The 17,871-nt window shown below is 44.4% G+C and overlaps 1 protein-coding gene across 3 annotated transcripts in view; it reads left to right on the top strand.

Moving 5' to 3' along the window:
- The window catches only part of mast1a (microtubule associated serine/threonine kinase 1a), an 86,142-nt gene extending 69,461 nt beyond the window's left edge, over positions 1-16,681 (top strand). For all 3 annotated transcript variants that reach the window (XM_030092875.1, XM_030092873.1, XM_030092876.1), the window contains 12 exons: positions 273-438; positions 653-754; positions 972-1,094; positions 1,268-1,377; positions 6,574-6,734; positions 8,966-9,210; positions 9,405-9,662; positions 9,750-9,982; positions 10,523-10,645; positions 11,230-11,366; positions 11,512-11,699; positions 11,935-16,681. In XM_030092875.1, the coding sequence (XP_029948735.1) occupies positions 273-438; positions 653-754; positions 972-1,094; positions 1,268-1,377; positions 6,574-6,734; positions 8,966-9,210; positions 9,405-9,662; positions 9,750-9,982; positions 10,523-10,645; positions 11,230-11,366; positions 11,512-11,699; positions 11,935-13,631 (3,543 nt within the window). In that variant the 3' untranslated portion in view covers positions 13,632-16,681. The remainder of the gene's footprint in view (positions 1-272; positions 439-652; positions 755-971; positions 1,095-1,267; positions 1,378-6,573; positions 6,735-8,965; positions 9,211-9,404; positions 9,663-9,749; positions 9,983-10,522; positions 10,646-11,229; positions 11,367-11,511; positions 11,700-11,934) is intronic.
- Positions 16,682-17,871: the final 1,190 nt, after the last annotated feature.

Genomic DNA, 17,871 nt, shown 5'->3' with positions numbered 1-17,871 from the left:
GTAGTGCCAGTGGAAGAGCATCGCTTTATCACAAAAAAACGGCCATTAGTGAAACGATGACAATAAATATGGTTGAAATTTTTCCAACAGCTTAGAAAAAAAGTCAAGCCCGAAGGGGCTCAAGGTAGCAGCAACATCTCTGATAGCATCAGCTAATTTGAACTTATCAACGATTTATCGACCAAGTATTCCTATCTTTAATGGCAAGCATGGTCTTTAACGTCTGCTAGCGTGTTTAGCGTCCTCAGGCTCCTCCTCGTGTCTCCGCTCAGGTCTGCGGTACTCCGGAGTACATCGCTCCAGAGGTGATCCTCCGCCAGGGCTACGGGAAGCCGGTGGACTGGTGGGCCATGGGCATCATCCTGTATGAGTTCTTGGTGGGCTGCGTGCCTTTCTTCGGGGACACGCCTGAGGAGCTGTTCGGACAGGTCATCACAGGTAGGAGTCGTGTAAAAGCCTCGACACACAACAAGTTATAACAAGCCTCAGTGATCTGTTTTGGATGTAGGCCCAGATTATGCGGATCTGAGAACTTTTTTTTTTTTTAGTTTTGGTTTTTCTGTAATTTATCCCTTTGAAATACTCTGCAGGACGCCGTTTCTTGGTGTTTTGCTCTTCACACCCTTTGCTCTCTCCTGTCTGCCTCTGGTAGACGACATAGTTTGGCCGGACGGGGACGACGCCTTGCCTGCAGACGCTCAGGCCCTCATCTCCGCCCTGCTGCAGACCAATCCACTCATCAGACTCGGCACAGGTACTGACTGTTGCATCTGCTCCATCAAATAAAGTATTTCATCTGCAGCTACAGCAAAGCAACAAATTATTATTAAGTGGATGACTGATACTTTTTCAGGAACCGTGTTGGTAAAATGTAATCTCCTCTCCACATTTCATGAGATGTAACGTCAGTTTTCACAGATGTGCTCATCTGTGCATCAGGGGGTGACGGTTCTGCGTTTTTTTGCCTCCAGGCGGGGCGTTCGAGGTGAAGCAGCACCCGTTCTTCACCGAGCTGGACTGGAACACTCTGCTGAGGCAGAAAGCAGAGTTCATCCCTCACCTGGAGTCAGAGGAAGACACCAGCTACTTTGACAGTATGTCTATCTGGATTCATGTGTTTTCTCAGAGCCTGTGGTACTTTAAGTTTAGCTTTACGGGTTATGCAACATGTTTTTTTTTTTAAATAACAGCAGTCAGGACGACACATTTTCCCTCAAAATGACAGTCCTTCCCCTCCCCTCCCCTCCTTCGCTTTCGTCTCCGCTAGCCCGCTCAGATCGCTATCACCACATCAATACCTACGACGAGGACGACACCAACGACGACGAGCCGGTGGAGATCAGACAGTTCCAGTCCTGCTCTCCTCGCTTCAGCAAGGTGTGACTTTGCCTCCGTCTCCTTTAATCTCCGTCTTGTTATTTACCCAGTTTTACCTTGGTTCACACTGCCGTAATGTCACTCACACTTCAGATTACTCGAGGATCAGAGGTAGAAAAGGAAAGGGGAGTTGATGTGTGGGGAGTGGCAGCTGCAGCCTGCAGCCAGGTCTCAAACCTGAAGTTCATAAAGTCTAACCCGAGTTTCCAAAGCTTTCATTTTCTTTTATCGTGTCTCTAGTTTTCATTTGAAGCCAGCTTATCTCCGAGGTCTTGTGCTACATTTTTGCTCTGTCTGTGTTTTGATGACCCAGACATCTTTTCATCCTGTCTTTCTTCACATCCTCGACTCCTTCTTTGCCAAGTGTGCCTCAGTTCTGTTCTACGGCTCTCCTTTGCTGTCACACTTTTTCCTCTCGGGTGGGATTTTCTCTTAAACATCTTGTTTCTGCACTCAGCTGTGGACTTTCACTCTCTGTCTGTCTGTTGAGCTCGCTCAGCCTCCCGGCTTTTTTCCAGAGGCAGCCGAAGCCCAGAGCTCTGCAGTGTGTTGAAACTGTCTCATTAGGAGACTGATTTCAGTTCAGTTTGAGGTTTGAAGTACTGCTGTTAAACTGCACTGCTCAATCAAAGCAGGTGACACACACATATTGAGATCTACACACACATTTATTTAGTATCTACTTATTAAATGAGTGATCAAGAGAAGTTTAAGCCAATATTTAAGTGTCATGAAACAAAAAAGCTAAAAAAAAAAAAAAAAAAAAGAAAAAATTGGGATTTTCATAATGAAGTTTTCATTATGTTTTATTTTTGTAGAAATTAAAACACTTAATACTACATTGGTTCATGTAAAATATTTCAAGATGAAAAACACAAAAAAATGTAGCATAACATTTAACTCAAGATCTTAGAAATAATATTTGGGACCTTAATTCCATAATATTTGTTGCGCTGTAAAAACTGAAAGTAAAACTAAACAGCAGTGTGCAAATTATTACACATTAAGCCATTCAGGCTTACGTGTAGACTGAAGAGAGAAACCAAACAATCCCACATGAGCAATATAGGTGGCGGCTTCGCGGATTAGTCTCAGACAGACAACAAAGATGATTGAATCACTGCAGACTGGAGCAGCGTATGAAGCAGAGACGAGTTCCACTGTTTGAGATCCTGCAGGAACGTACAGAGAGGAAAGAGGAGAGAGCACAGACTGCAGGAAAGACAGCAAGTTGTTGAGACATGAGAGTGATTTACAGTGACCTGGAACAGTATTTATCCCTTTCGAACTTTTCTGCAGTTTGTCACATTACAGCCACAAAGGTAAATGTATTTTATCAAGTGCTTTGAATACTTTTGCAAGTCATCCTATGAATGTATGAAGAGTGATATTAAGACAAGACGTCATTGCAAGAAAGAAAGTCTCCCAGCAGCCTGGACCGACAGGATGTCCTGAGCGAGCTCTGACTAGAAGCTTTATCAAATATTAAAGTTCTAGTCCTGATCTTAAAATTGGAGTCTGATAGCTTCCCGAACTGAAACTAGGAGCTGGTTCCACATGAGAGGAGCCTGACTGCTGAAAGCTCTGCCTCCCAGTCCACTGTTAGAAAACCCTCCAGTAGCACTCTGCTGGGGTAGTGTGAGACGAGTGACTCTTTAGGATATGATGGAGAATAGTAGTTCAAAACCACATATTGAATGTTGAGACTTGAAGACTGTATGGAAGATTCATCTGATTTCAAATTTGAACTTCAAGAACGTTAGAACACGTCCATCATCAAGTACATCAGGTTTTTCAACTTCATGAAGCATTTTTGAGTTGTTGCTTGTAGCATATTCAGAAGGAATTATTTGTGTCCTAAAGTTTATGTGAAGGCGCAGGAAGGTGCTTTGTTTTACCGCCTGTTTGAACACACACACACACACACACACACACACACACACACACACACACACACACACACACACACACACACACACACACACACACACACACACACACTTTTTTTTTTGCCCTGTCCTTTATGATTCTCTAAGGAGATCATTTGTTCTCATTATCCTTTCTCTGCCCGTTATAACAAGAGACGCTGTTGTGGTTTAATCAATTAGTTCATTGAGCATCGCCTCACGCAACCTTGCTGAATTTGTCTTGCCTTAATGTCGAGTCATGTTGTCTCGTAACGCCGGCAAAGATGAGATTGGACGATGAAACACAAAGAGCCGGTGTAAATCACCCCATTGTGCAGGTGAAGTAATGAATCCCAAAAGGATTTCCATCAAATAATTACACTCCAAAACATAAAAGCAACAAATGTCCCATGAGCAATCATCCCAGTTTAAATCAGCCTTTCCTAAATGTGTTTTTGCTCCTCTTTATTTTGACGAAATTAAATTGCAGCTTTGTGAGATTGTTTCTGACTGCTAATGTTGTTTTGGTTTTCCTCCAGAGGAGACAGCTGGGTCTTCAGCTGATACTCGTTTCCATGGTGCGCTGCTGAGATTTCTTTAGGCTTTCCTTAACGCAGATCATCTTGTTGTCCTCCCCCACACAGAGCCCAGCTCTCCTCACTTACTCTGCACATAATAAGAGTCTTGCAGTACATGGTAATTGCGTGCATGTCAGTGGAGCTGTTATGTTAATGCTCACATGCACGCACACTGATAACATAGAAGCCATGTTGTGCTTTGGTGTGGCAGGCCTTTTTTTTTCCCCCTTTATCTTTTGTTTTGGTACAGATCTGATTTTGGAAGTCAAATGTCTCTTCTTTTTTTCTGCACACACATTTAATATGCGAGTATGAAGAATTTGTGCAGTGAATATTATATTACCAGCATGAATCTGTTCGGGAGCCGTTGTGTTGGAGGTTTGCATGTTCTCCCTGTGTGCATGTGGGTTTTCTCCCACAATTCACAAACATGCGGTTGCATTGGGTGCCACAAAAATTACTTGCAAGTTCTTTTGTATCTCCCAGAAGATTTGAAACACAATTTGTTTAGTAATTATGGAGTCGGTAATAATGGATGTGGTTTCTCTGCATTCTAACGCTATTCTCAGTTTAAAAAAAGAAGAAGAAAGAAAGACTAACAGAGTCATCTCATGCTGGTAAAGTCATTTGCAACCTGCGTCTGCACAGCAAAGACTAAACGGTTTCGCCTCTTTTTATGCCATTAGCATTATTAGAACAGCTGAGCGTATAAGGGGAAACATACAATTGCAATAATTATGTGATTAAACTTTGTCATTATTGGAGGAGAAAAAAAGAGACATTCTGAATGTACTTTGACTTCTTAGCCTGGCGGGCGTCTCATCTGTTAACATGATCGCAGCAGTTTTAAAACCTCTTCTGTAGTCAACCGTTATTTGGCTTTGCTTTTATGAGGAATATGTTTTATGAAACACTCCAGTCACAGTCAGTGTCTGTCCTGCGGTGGCCAGGTTGCCAGTTTGGTGATGGTGACCTTTTCCGTGTCAAAATTCCTGATGCTCTCAGCAGTGTGTGGAAGTGTTTGGGTCGGATGTTGAGGTATTTTTTTAAACTACAAGCTGAACAGTTTGGACTTCCTTGCGGAGAAGTCGCTTAATGTTTAAAACCCCACGAGCCTGCTCAGTGCAAAACAGGAATCTAGCAGAGCCAAATCACTTCTCTCATAATATTTTCCACTTGCACGCCACATTGTAAATTTGGACCTCTAGAGGAAAGATTGTGTTATTGAACTGGCATCGTGCTCCTTAAAAAAATTACCTTCCGTGTTCAAATTGTTCAGGTTCAACTCTGTTTTGCAGAAGCTGCGGCAGCCTTGAGACTAACGCAGGGATGAGCACAGCTCCACAGAAGTTTGAGAAACTTTTTTTTTATAACTCCATACTGCCGTATTTCTTTTGTTGTTCGACTTGAGGCAATCTATTCTTACAGACGGTTTAATGCGCCTTTTTCCTATACACAGTAGACCAGTAAACAAACTTTGATGTGCAAAGTTGGAAGAATTCCCCTTTAAGAAAAGCATCCTACGCTGAGTCACAAATCCAAATTTACAGAAAGAAATTAAATACCTGAAGTTTTCAGTCTTGAATGGCTCCAGCTCTACAGCGCCATCAAATGGCCTGATGTGTGTTTAGTTCATTCAGGTTGCTGTTTGTGGAAAAAAAAAAAACAAAGGGCTTCAAGATTGGGAAAAAAAAAAACGAAGAAAGCTCCAAGTGGTGAATAAAATGAATTTTTTTCCTTTAAATAAGCCTGAATGATGAAGTGAAATTGAGGTGAGACAACGTGGTCATGTGGTTTGTGAAAGGGAGAATTCGTAAGAGAGTTTGGAAGTGAGGCTTTGCAGCTTCACTCCTTTTAAAATACATTTATATGAAGTCCTGTTTGGAGGCTAGCTTGCTTTACTCACTGCTGAAGTGTCCTTGGGCAAGACGTCAAATCCAGAGTTCCTCCAAATGGGGAGTGAGCACTTCTAGTAGATGCTATTTCCATTACTGTGTGTGTCTGTGTGTGTGTGTGTGTGTGTGTGTGTGTGTGTGTGTGTGTGTGTGTGTGTGTGTGTGTGTGTGTGTGTGTGTGTGTGTGTGTGTGTGTGTGTGTGTGTGTGTGTGTGTGTGTGTGTGTGTGTGTGTGTGTGTGTGAATGGGTGTAAAGCTGCTTGAGGCCACTGAAGCAGTGAAAATCCTCTATAAGTGTATTAACTATGAATTTTATGATCTGGTTTTAAACAAAGGAGTTCCTAAAACATTAAAATAGACCCAAACTGGGCAGTGAAATTATCGACACATGAAGGTGTTGCTACAGAAATTTCATGTACACACTTTTCTAATATGCTTCTTAGGACCATGCGACACTGAAGCAGTGTGGGAATCCCGTCTGTATGGGTGAAGACTGGGTACAACAGTGACCTGCCGCCGGTCCATCATAGTGCAAATACGGAGAGAGTGACACATTTCCAACTGCGGGCAGTTATTAGATTTGCCGGTTCCTCTCTATCGCTTGTTATTTGGACTATAAGTGAAAGCTGGGCTAATCGGAGAAAACTCCTCACAGGTTTCATTGAAGCTTTGCATGGAAATGAAGCCAAACGCGAACTTGAACCGGGGATATTCTTGCTGCGTGGGGCGAGTGTTCACCTCTACCCTGTGAATAATGAACAGTAAACTCTTTACTGATGGCCGACCAATGGTTGTCTGTTCTGACTGTGTCTGCAGGTGTACAGCAGCATGGAGCATCTCTCTCAGCTGGAGCAGAAGGCGTCCAGCTCCGTGTCTCGCCGGGACAAGGGCTCGCGCGAGGACAAAGTGACCAAGAGAGAGAGCCTGGGCAGCTTCAGCATGAGGGACAAGAGCTGGAGGACCGGATCCCCTGAGATGTGAGCGTGGGGCGGCAGTGGATGAACGGACTTTAAACGCTTGTTTGTGCTGTTCGTTTGTGTGAGTCAGTGAGGTGGGTCGCTCTATAGACGAGTGAGATGCGAGGGTGTTTAGAAGGTTATTCCCCGAAGGGATTTTTCTTTCCTCTTCTTGCAGGCGGGCTGTCACATGTCCCGGCTTGCCTGGAGAACTGCTTTCTGTCTCGCTGACACCAATTTTGACACTTTTTGTATAAAAAGAACTTTGTGTGAGAGTTCACACTCACTTCCAGTCAACAGAGCCGCCGTCTCCAAAGTTTGAAAACTCGGAGTGAAAAAGTGAAAAGGGGGAGCTGGTTCATCAGTTTCATGAAAAATAATGGAAATAAGGCTCCTCTCTAAAGCCTGATCAATTAATTTACCTTTATTAGGTTAACAGAATGCAAATAGATTAATTAATTAGCATGTCATTACTTTGTCATGGAGAAATTTGCCCCATATTCAATTTGATTTTAATTTCTTGAGTTGTTCCATATGCAGTTCCCCCAGATGAACTTTAAAGCCATTTACTTTCAGCACAATTAGCGAGTCTTTCTGTTTTGAATAATTAGTTATTTCGCTGTAAACGGCTCATCCTGAACACTGGATTCATATAAATATTGTTTTCTGCTCTTCATGCAAAGCTGTGATTTTCTGAATTGCGATTTGTGATGGAGAGCACAAAGACAAATCAGATTATTTTCTGATTACTTTATTTTACCTTGTCAGGCATGAAATCCTTCTACATTCATATATTAGCTGGATAAAAACGGGGTGGAGGCGGCTCATCATTCATTATCTTCCATATTTTCTTCCAAAGCGAATCAAAGTTATCCGTCTCATCTCTCCAGCTTCGATTCACTTTTTCCCACCTCATTACAGAATTAATTAAGAAATAATTGAGTGATAACATGACTCTGATCGCCTCGTGCGATTCCGTCTCCTCGTCAGCCTCTGCTCACCGTTAGAGCTGCGTGGTCGCACCAGTGTGGCCCAGCTCAGAGAACGGTTGACGTATCGTCACTGGGATTTTAGGAAATTTAGGATGAATATTTATGCTGACGTAACTGAACACACTTTACAATAAACACGCTGTTCTCTTCCTTCACCCATAGTCAGCTGGGATCCGCTCTCCTGCCCTGAGACCCTAAATTATGCTTTTATTTTCATTTAACAGTCACTATTGAAATGGTACAAATCATAGGGCCCATTTTCTAATTTAAACATCATGAAGTGAATATCGAGAGATAATTTTGCTTTTATGTAGCCTTGAGTTCCCAGTTCAAAGGCATATATCTTTTAGCATGAAATACACCAGGAACTGGGGATGCAAGCACCTTTACTATGTTTCTTGAGTAAACTAGGCCCACCCGTCTTACTTTTATGTGCTGTCATTTCTTATTTCTCCTCATCTTTGGACTGTTACAGATGTGTCTTGAGATGCTGCTGCTTTGGCTCTTGATTATGTTTTGGTAAACCCTGTGTGTGTAATATCCAGACTCCACCGACATATAAACACACTCTCTCTGTAGTAATCTGTGCCTTTGAAATTACAAAAAAAAAAAAAAAACACAGCACTATTTAAATGAGATCTATTTTTTTGTTTTTCAGAAGCACAGCTGCTTTCAGCCGACTCACAATGCGTCACTAATGTGGCTCATTTTACTGTCATCACATCCAGAGGCCTGCAATTTCGTTTTATTTGTCTGAGATGCTGAGTGGGAAAATGACAACTGCATGAATATGAAACATATGAAACTAGTGAAGTTACTTCAACTGTACTCAGTGTAATTTTGCTCGACGCATAAAACTGTGTGTTGATTAACTGGATCCTGTTAATAGAATTAATAGAAGATAGATAGAAGTATTAGAATGTTTTTAAGTTCTTCAAAATGTAACACAAACTACAGTTCTGGTATTTATTAAACTATAAAGGCTTGGATATCATTGTTTTAGTGGTTAAATATGTTCTGTCGCTCCAGACAGATTCTGCTGGGTTTAAAAGGTATTCTTTTATTATGTTTTTTCGTTATAAAGATTGCAGAGCGCTGTGTTCAGTGCTTAGTAAAAATGTCTTTGTCCATGTTAGCGCCCCACCGCCGAGCCTCTCAGAGTCCCGGCGTGTCAGCAGCCTCTCTGTCATGTCGGATGAATCGTTCTTCCATTCGGAGGAGTCGATGTAATTCCCCTCCGTGACTTTGTGTGTCCTGCAGGAAGCGCCTGTCCTGTTCGGAGTCCTTGTACATGGAGGGAGACGCGAGCCCTCCCCTCGGCGCCCGGCGGCGCTTCTCTGCCCTGATGGATACGCATCGCTTTGCCTCACCTCTGGAAGGCGAAACTGAGTTTCTGACCCGGCAGAATCCCCTGAGGGTCCGTGGAACCTCACTGGACGGGACCACCGTCCCCTCGTCCAACATTTTTGAGCAGAGGAGCAGCCTGAAGGAGATCAACGGAGCAGGTGAGTTATCAGGAGAGGAGCTTTAGAGTCAGATAAAGGTGAAGAAGAGGACGGAAATGAGATGGCAGACTTGTGAAAAAGCTGCCTGGGCTGTCTTTTAAAGTGACTACTGCTAAGTCAGTGGACAGCTGAGGAATTGATGTTTTCACCTTTAATTAATAACTGTAATTTCCTCCTGACTGTACGTATCACAGACAAATCCCCGCGGCCAGGAGAGACGCCGGGCGTCACTACGGCTGTCACCACGTTATCCCCGGGCCCAGCAGCAGCCGGCCGGGACGTGATGACTCCTCTGTACGACCCTCTGGGGCCCCGAGCCACCAACGACCTGGTCCTCCGCAGAGCCCGCCACCAGCACCTGTCTGGTGACGGAGAGAAGCGAAACTCCCGACCGGGCAACAAAGTCATCAAGTCGGCATCTGCCACGGCGCTCTCGGTCATCATACCATCAGGTGAGAGGGGGGGAAAAACTAATGCCATCCTCCAGGGAATACTGATGCCTGGCGCACCAGTTCAATGTCTTACTTCTCTGCCTGCAGTGGATCAGCATGGCGGCTTCTCCCCTCTGGCCAGCCCCATGTCTCCCCACTCTTTCTCCTCCAACCCCTCGTCTCGAGACTCCTCGCCCAGCAGAGACTTCTGTCCGGCAGTCAGCGTGCTGCGCTCCCCCATCACCATCCATCGCTCTGGGAAGAAGTACGGCTTTACTCTCAGGGCCATTCGGGTTTACATCGGCGACAGCGATATCTACAGTGTGCATCACATTGTCTGGGTAAGAAGCTCACTTTAACCTACCGGTTAAAACTTTGACTGTTCTGTCTGAAACCTTCCTGAACCTCTGGTAATGAGTGTGGATTTTTTTTTTTGCAGTGCATTTAAAACAAAAGTAGCGTTATAAAAGAGACACGACAACTTCAAAACATTTACAAACTGGAAGGAAGAACTGAGAGCAGGATTATGTTAGTGTATTATGTCAACATGAAACCAGACCAGGGTTGGAAAAGTTCTCTCTCTTTACTGAAGCACAAATTGAGACACTTGACTTAAAAAAAAAAAAAAAAAATGTCTGGTAAAGGTGCCGATTAAACTTTTTAAGTGAAATTTAAAACAAAAAAGAAGGAAAGTACAGGTTCTGAAATGTAGTCGCATCCAAGAGTAAAAATGAAATATTAGCTTTCTTAATAGATCTGAATTCTGCTGTGTGACGGTTGAAAGAAGGAATCCGCCAGTTTCAAGGATGTAACGTGATCATTACAAACTGCATGCCTAATGTTCTAACCTGTGGTCTTGAACACTTTCTGTGCGTCGGCAGCATGTGGAGGAAGGCGGCCCGGCTCAGGAAGCCGGCCTGTGTGCCGGTGACCTGATCACTCATGTCAACGGGGAGCCCGTCCATGGCCTGGTCCACACTGAGGTGGTGGAGCTCATCCTCAAGGTCAGCATCAGCAGGCCTGTCTGTTCCCTGAAACACTGGACCGGTGGTATAAATGACTGGTTTATAAAGATTGAAGTTTTAGTTAGTTTTAGATGTACAGCACTTTGTAAAATCTTCCAAAAAGTGACTTTTCTATCAAGCAATGCCCAAAAAAAAAAAAAAAAAAAACGAAAAAAAATCTGTTAAGTTTCAGATGTATTCTTCAGCCAAGGACAGTGACCTCAATCATGTAGCAAATAATCTTTTTCAAAAAAAATCCTAAAATTAGGAGTCTCACAGCCCTGAACTCAGGAGTCTGTTTGGGACAGAAGAATTTGAACCAGCCGACATCCACAGAATTTCTGTGCTCAGCTCTGAAAATTGCATCAGAAAAACCTTCTCTCATAATACAAGAAGAATCGATGATGTTTGGAGTGAAAAAATGTGGCAACCTGAAATACTGAACACTTTCTTATATATTTGCTTTTCAGAGTGCAGAATGATGATTTACTGAGTTTATACTGAGTTTATAAATTTGGTCGCTTTTACCTGAAACTTTTGTGCAGTGCTGTGAGTGTTATATGAGCGTGACTGGTCTTGTGCAGAGTGGAAACAAGGTGACCGTGACGACCACACCTTTTGAGAACACCTCCATCAAAGTGGGTCCGGCCCGCAAGGCCAGCTACAAGTGTAAAATGGCCCGACGAAACAAGAGGACGATGGGGAAAGATGGTCAGGACAGGTGGGACTGAATGCTTCACTACACTGATGCTGTCACTACTGTTTCTCAGGATTTATGTATGTAATTCTAAGAGTAGCAAAAAGCAAAGTGTTCTTGTGTATTTAAATGCTGCTTTCTCCCTTTTTATGCTGTTTCTGCTTCACAGTAAGAAGCGCAACTCCCTGTTCCGAAAGATCACCAAGCAATCCAATCTGCTCCACACCAGCCGCAGCCTGTCCTCTTTGAATCGATCCCTGTCCTCCAGCGAGAGTCTTCCTGGCTCCCCGACCCACAGCCTGTCTGCTCGGTCCCCAACTCAGGGCTACCGCTCCACCCCTGAGCCCTCGTACCTGGGTACTGAACATAAAATGACCTACACTCAGTCGGATGGAGACAGAATCAGATTCAGTGCGACAGAAACAGAGCACAGAGATGTTAAACATAAGGATGAATGCTAATCAGATTTACACAGCGTGGAGCCTGGAAAATGCGCTTTCAAAGTCAGACTGGATTTTACTTTTAAATTAAATGTGCACCATTTCCTCCGGAGTTCTTTCCACCTTTAATCATTCTGTTCTGCTCTCTTCAGGCGCTTCGTCCCAGAGCAGCTCTCCAGCCTCCAGCACTCCCAACTCCCCAGCTCCCTCTCAGCACATGAGGCCCAGCTCCCTGCACGGCCTCTCCCCGAAGCTGCACCGCCAGTACCGCTCCGCACGATGCAAGTCAGCCGGCAACATCCCCCTGTCCCCGCTGGCCCACACGCCCTCCCCCACCCAGTCGTCCCCGCCACCCCTGCCCGGCCACACCATCGGAAGCTCCAACACCACCCAGTCCTTCCCCGCCAAGCTGCACTCCTCGCCGCCCGTCGTCCGGCCCAGGCCGAAGAGCGCGGAGCCCCCGCGGTCGCCGCTTCTCAAGCGGGTGCAGTCGGCAGAGAAGCTGGGCTCGCCGTTGACTCAGTCCAGCTCCACGGGGGGGCTGGGGGGCCCGCTGAGGAAGCACAGCCTGGAGGTGCAGCACTCGGAGTACCGCAAGGATGCCTTCCTCTGTGAGCTCGGGCTCCAGAGCCTGCTGGAGACCGAGGGGGAAAACCTGCCCCCTAATCCTCCGCCCCTGCCCTCGTCCTCAACCGTCCCTGAAACCGGCGTGTTGAAACCCGTGAGGAGACTCGGGAGACAGGAGTCGCCGCTCAGCCGGGAAACGCTCTTGGCCGGGAGGGAGAGGGAAGAGAGGGAGAGGGGAAGAGAGAGGGAAAAAGAGAGAGAGACAGAGAGCGGGACGAGTCGGGTCGGAGCAACAGGCTCACAGTCGTCTTTAGCTAGAAAGCCTCTGGCGTCTGATCTGCCCTTAAACTCCCAGAGCTCCAGAATGAGTGCGGAAACCACTAAAGCTATAACACCCAGCACCCCCACCAAAGTTACAGGAAGTCTAGTTGGTCAAAAGGGACCCGAGAAAATCTCCCAAAGTCAGGCAGACATACCTCCAAAACGCGTCGACTCCATGGCTGCAAAAAGTGTGCTGTCTAACAGTAAAGACGCACAGGGGAGCAAAATGGAACCAAAGCAGGATGCAGAAAACAGAGGCAGGTCTGCTTTATCCGGCGCCGCTTTCAGCAAGAACTCTGCTTCTGCTCCAGATAAATCTGTTGGCATCACCGCCGGACTGAGCGGAGGTCCTCTTGGCCTCAGCAAAACCTTTAAACCATCAGGTATGGGCGACGGCCTGAGAAAGGCCGACAGCGGCGATTCAAGGACTCCAGACCTCGGCTCTAAAAGCCCCAAACTCCCCGCCCGGGTTCTGGCGCCCGTCGTGCCTCCGCATGGGCAGCCGCTCTCACTGGGGAAGGTGAGACAAGGACTCGGCCCCGTGAACTGCTACCGGGGCACCCTCGACTGGGAGGACAAGTGTCGCCTGGAGGTGGTGGAGGAGCATTCGCCCTCGCCCTCTCCGTCCCCGACGGCGGTCACCCCCTCCCTCTGCGGACCTTCGCTCTGTAAGTCGCGGCCCGTCTCCCCCGGCGACAAGACGAGCTTCGTCAGCCAGCTGACCACCGTGGCCAAAAATGTTCTCGGGCCAATCAAGCTTGGCTCTCAGGAGGGGGCCAGGAGCAAAGAGCAGCAGACTAAGGCAGCGGAGGAGAAACAAGGAGGCACAGCGGGGAAGTCTGACACTCCTGCTGGCGGTCGAGTGGCCGTCGGGGCTGCAGTGGTGACCCAGAGTCCCGCCGGTTCGCCGCTAGAGAAAGCTGCAACAAGTAGCAGCAGCAGCAGCCCGCCAAAAATGTGACCCTCTAGGGTCCCTGAACGGGACTTCGCTGGAAAAGGAAGGAAACGAAAAAGATGCCTTTTTTGGAAGAACAATGTAACAGAAGACAAGCACTTAAAAACAATGTACATTCCAGTTTCAGAGTATATAAAATGTTATTTATTAATTCCAATCATTGACTGAATCTAACTTAAAAACAGGAGTGAAAAAAAAACTACTGTAAAGGTGCATTAACTGTTGATTTTCTATTCTAAATAATTTAATAAGAAGACTCTTAATGTAACGTGATACACTTTATCAGATGTATATGTGTGGGTCTCTGTGAACGCATGTCATATGGTATGTACTGTACATGTATAATAGGTACAAGAAGGTCAAAAAGTGCTTTACCGATCAAAACATGCTGAATACTGTGAAGACCAAATCAGTCGCTGTCTTATCTCTCTGCGAGCCCTTTCTTCTTTTTGCAGCTTCTCACGGTGATGTGGTAAAGCGGTAATAATTGTGTCGAGCGACGCGGACGTCTCCGGTGAACTGGAAGCGAGACGATGAAGCTTGTTTATTCATTTCTCACCAGTTTGCTTTCTCCGAGTTCTGTGGTCAGACAGCGCCGAGGCAGGTGCATTGTTTGTGGATGTCATGGTAAGCACTGACGAGCTGTCTGTCGCAGAGGCGTGTGTGTGTGCGTGCGTGTGTGTGTGTGACCTCTGTGAGCCTAATTCAGATGCTTCTCGAAGGCAGTGTCCTGCTGCAGAGAGAAGAGGGAATGACAGAGCTTAGGCTCAGTGCTTATCTACACTTCGCAGGACTGCTACCACAGCCGTTTTTTTACACCCCCCACCCCAACACCCACCCACCCACACACACACACACACACCCACCAAGGACTAACTGCAGCCACATGCACAAACGCACACTCATATTACCGCAGCAGTCAGCAGCGGATTCTCATTGCATTTAAATCCATACTCCTGTGGCTCGCGAATTAGGACACAAGTGCGCTTGTGCGCAAGCAAGTCAAGAAGGGAGACGGTTGTGAACATTTGTGTGTCCTCACACTCGGTATGATTGACTAAGCAAAGGTCATGACTGAAGGCATCCAGATCCAGTCACAGGAAAAAGATCCCCCACTGCTTGAACAACGGATCACACAGGTACAATGCTTTCACGAGGAGGTAAAGGCTTGGGGACATGTTGGAAGCACATATACAGTTTGATTCATGTGTTGTTTTGAGCCAAAAGTAGGAAAAGCAGGCCGTCGTGGATGTAGCATATCCAAATTTATTTGTCGAAGGGCTTTAAAGCTGAAGTAGAGTTTGTGCATATATACAAAGAGTGAACTCGTTATTGTAAAAACAAGGTTATTTACAGTATAATCAGAACGATGGTGTAGTTAGGTGCTTATGGTTAGGTAGGATTGATGATTACAATGCGCAGTGTATCATACTAATAAAGGTGTTTGCATCATTCGTCTCACCAGAGAACTAAGAAATGTTCGCTGGATAAAACAATTTGTGTTTTCTCTCACTGCTCATAATTAGTTCCTTAGTGTTCATAACTTACTAAATATCCAATGTACATAAACTTATGCAAATTATTTACAGCTGTTTGTGAGGGAATTTGGGTTGAAAGGGAGCTCAGCAATGTTTCATCCAGATTTATTGGATCTATTCCAGGTTGTACAAATGTGAAAGAAAATGAAATTCACACATCAACAACATTTGCATTTTACAGCGAGGACAGATTTGAAGCTCTGAATTTTGAAAAGGGGCCTTTTATGTTTCCTGTATTGTTTGACATGTGTGTCGGATAGTGCAACAGAGGATGTTCATATTACATTGAAAAAGAGAAATAATTCTGTTACAGTCAGTGCTCTGAGGAGCGAACTTGAGCTGTGGGCGGCTGTGAATGCTCAGTTTGAACCACTTTCTTCACATTTCCTCATATGGTCATCCGCTTCTGAGGCAGGGATGCTGATGTTAAATTACAAACATGCAGTGTTAGGTGTTGGTAAGTTAGACCTGTTAGAAAACAGGCTTATTGGAAGCTGACCAAACCAGACAATGGCCTTCAAATGACAGGGCCTTTAAGAGTCAGACTTTGAACCTGTTTTCTGGTTTTCTGATTATCTTGAGCGCTCTAAGAATGGATCAGCATAAAGACTAAGTGATTATGGATGGGGCACTTTGTTTCGTTTCGTTTCGTTTTTTTTAAAGATGCAGTCCACAGTCTGAAATTCAAAGTTAGAATTGGACCTCAAGCGATGTAGTCTGGATAACAGATTGCTAAATGTAATTTCTGCCGCTTTTGCCCTTGACAGTGTTTCACTGAGTTTTTAATGTACAGTTTTACCCGGGAGCTGTTTAGTTTTGTTTCATGTTTAAATCAGGAGCTGGCAGAATGTAGAAATCTGCCCTAAAAAAACTGTTCTTCTATTTACAATGTGCTCTCATGTCCACACATTAGCCAGTGTCCCTTTTTTTTTTTAATTCAGAACAGTGCTCCACTGCCCCCCAGTGGTTTTGAATATCTATTGTTGGACAACCTTGATTATAAAATGTTGCATTGAGAGTTAAGACCACAGGCATTTGCAGAATGGATGTTACTAGCCATAGGGTTACTGAATATGCATTTATATGTCGGATGACAAAATATTTGCAGTAATAGTCAAATGTTTCAGAAACACTTGAAAAGATTGTTTTTTGTTTTTGTTTTTGTTTTTTTCATTGTCTTCACGTGACTGTTAATTCTACCTTTGGTAATAGGGATTACGCTTTTGATTATACTGTCTTATGTAATATACTGACAGGACAGGATCATTTTATATCTTGGTATATTAAAGGAGTCATCAGGTCAACTCTAATCACCCAATTCAGAAAAATACACCTGTAAGACTATACAGCTGGTCTGTCCATTTTCAGGCCTTTTTCCAAACAGCTTTGTCTCTATTAGTGTTCCATGTTTGAAACCTTTTTTGTGATTGACAGAGAGAAATGCACTTTATTTGAAAATTTTTAATTTGATGATATTGTTTGTACTGTTACTATCTTGTAAACTAATATGGATTATTAAAAAAAAATTACCACAAATGTCCAAGTATAAAAACATTCCACATTTCTCTGTTCACTGGGGTTGTATTTAGTTGTTCCACTGGAGCATTTTTGTTTGTGATGTGATTCAAATGCAGACACCTGAAGTGCAGTAAAATGAATAAAATTCAGAGATTTGTTCCCAAATTTGCCTCGTCACACTTTTTTTTAACAAATGTTATTGGTTACCAAGATATCTCCAAGACTGAATTAGCTGCAATAAATAGTTTCCATGTGTATTATTGCCCTGCAAATTCAAATGAAAGAATTTCTAATATGAAAGAAAAAGTGTTCACAAAAACTGTGTGATAAACTAATTACTGTAAAAACTGTTGACGGCTCAATTATTTCATACCTTATGAATACAAGGCAAAAGCCAAAATGCAGCATTTTAAAGCACTGAAAGCTGTAGCAGAGCCAAAGTGGGGGCAACGGGCCGGTCGCTCCAGGGCCCACAGGGTCATAGGGCCCCGTTTCATGTGATGTGTTCACATTTGCTCGTAAATACATTCTTATAACATAATGTGCAGTGTGTGCAAGAAGGTATACGCATATGATTGTGGGCTCCAATTTGCCAATTCTTACATTACGACTGTCCATGAATGCATCAGAGCTGTAAGCCAGCGCTGATTGGCTGAGCGGCATTAACAAGTTTTTTCTTTTGCACTTGATCTGAGCTTTTTGGAGGGAAGTTAAACAGTATGCTAAACACTATGCTAGCCGCTAGCGGTACTACCCAAAACCTAACATTGGAGCCACTGGTGAGTCAGTGAAACCTTCAAAAATATTATCTTTATCAGAATGCTGTGGTCTTAAACACCTACCTATTTGAATGTGCCTTTTGTTGCTCTCAAATATAAGAAACCGCTGAGTCTATTTTTTTTCCTAATATACGTGAATTCCAAAATATATAGATAGCTGTGTCTATATCTATCTGAATAGATGTGTAATTTTAGACCAGCTGTGTTCATTTTATATTTAAGCTGTATCAAAGATGGTACAGATTTAGCCAGTGAGTTTTTAATCTCAGTTTTCAGCACCATGGACAGCGGACGCTCTGAGATTGACAGCTGTCAAGCTGCATTTGTGTGTGTGTGTGTGTGTGTGTGTGTGTGTGTGTGTGTGTGTGTGTGTGTGTGTGTGTGTGCGCGCGCGCGCGTGTATTTGTTCTT

The sequence above is a fragment of the Salarias fasciatus genome, chromosome 6 (assembly GCF_902148845.1).
Source record: "Salarias fasciatus chromosome 6, fSalaFa1.1, whole genome shotgun sequence".
NCBI lineage: Eukaryota > Metazoa > Chordata > Actinopteri > Blenniiformes > Blenniidae > Salarias > Salarias fasciatus.
The sequence above is the reverse complement of the archived record's forward strand: the minus strand, read 5'-3'. Positions and strand labels throughout refer to the sequence as shown.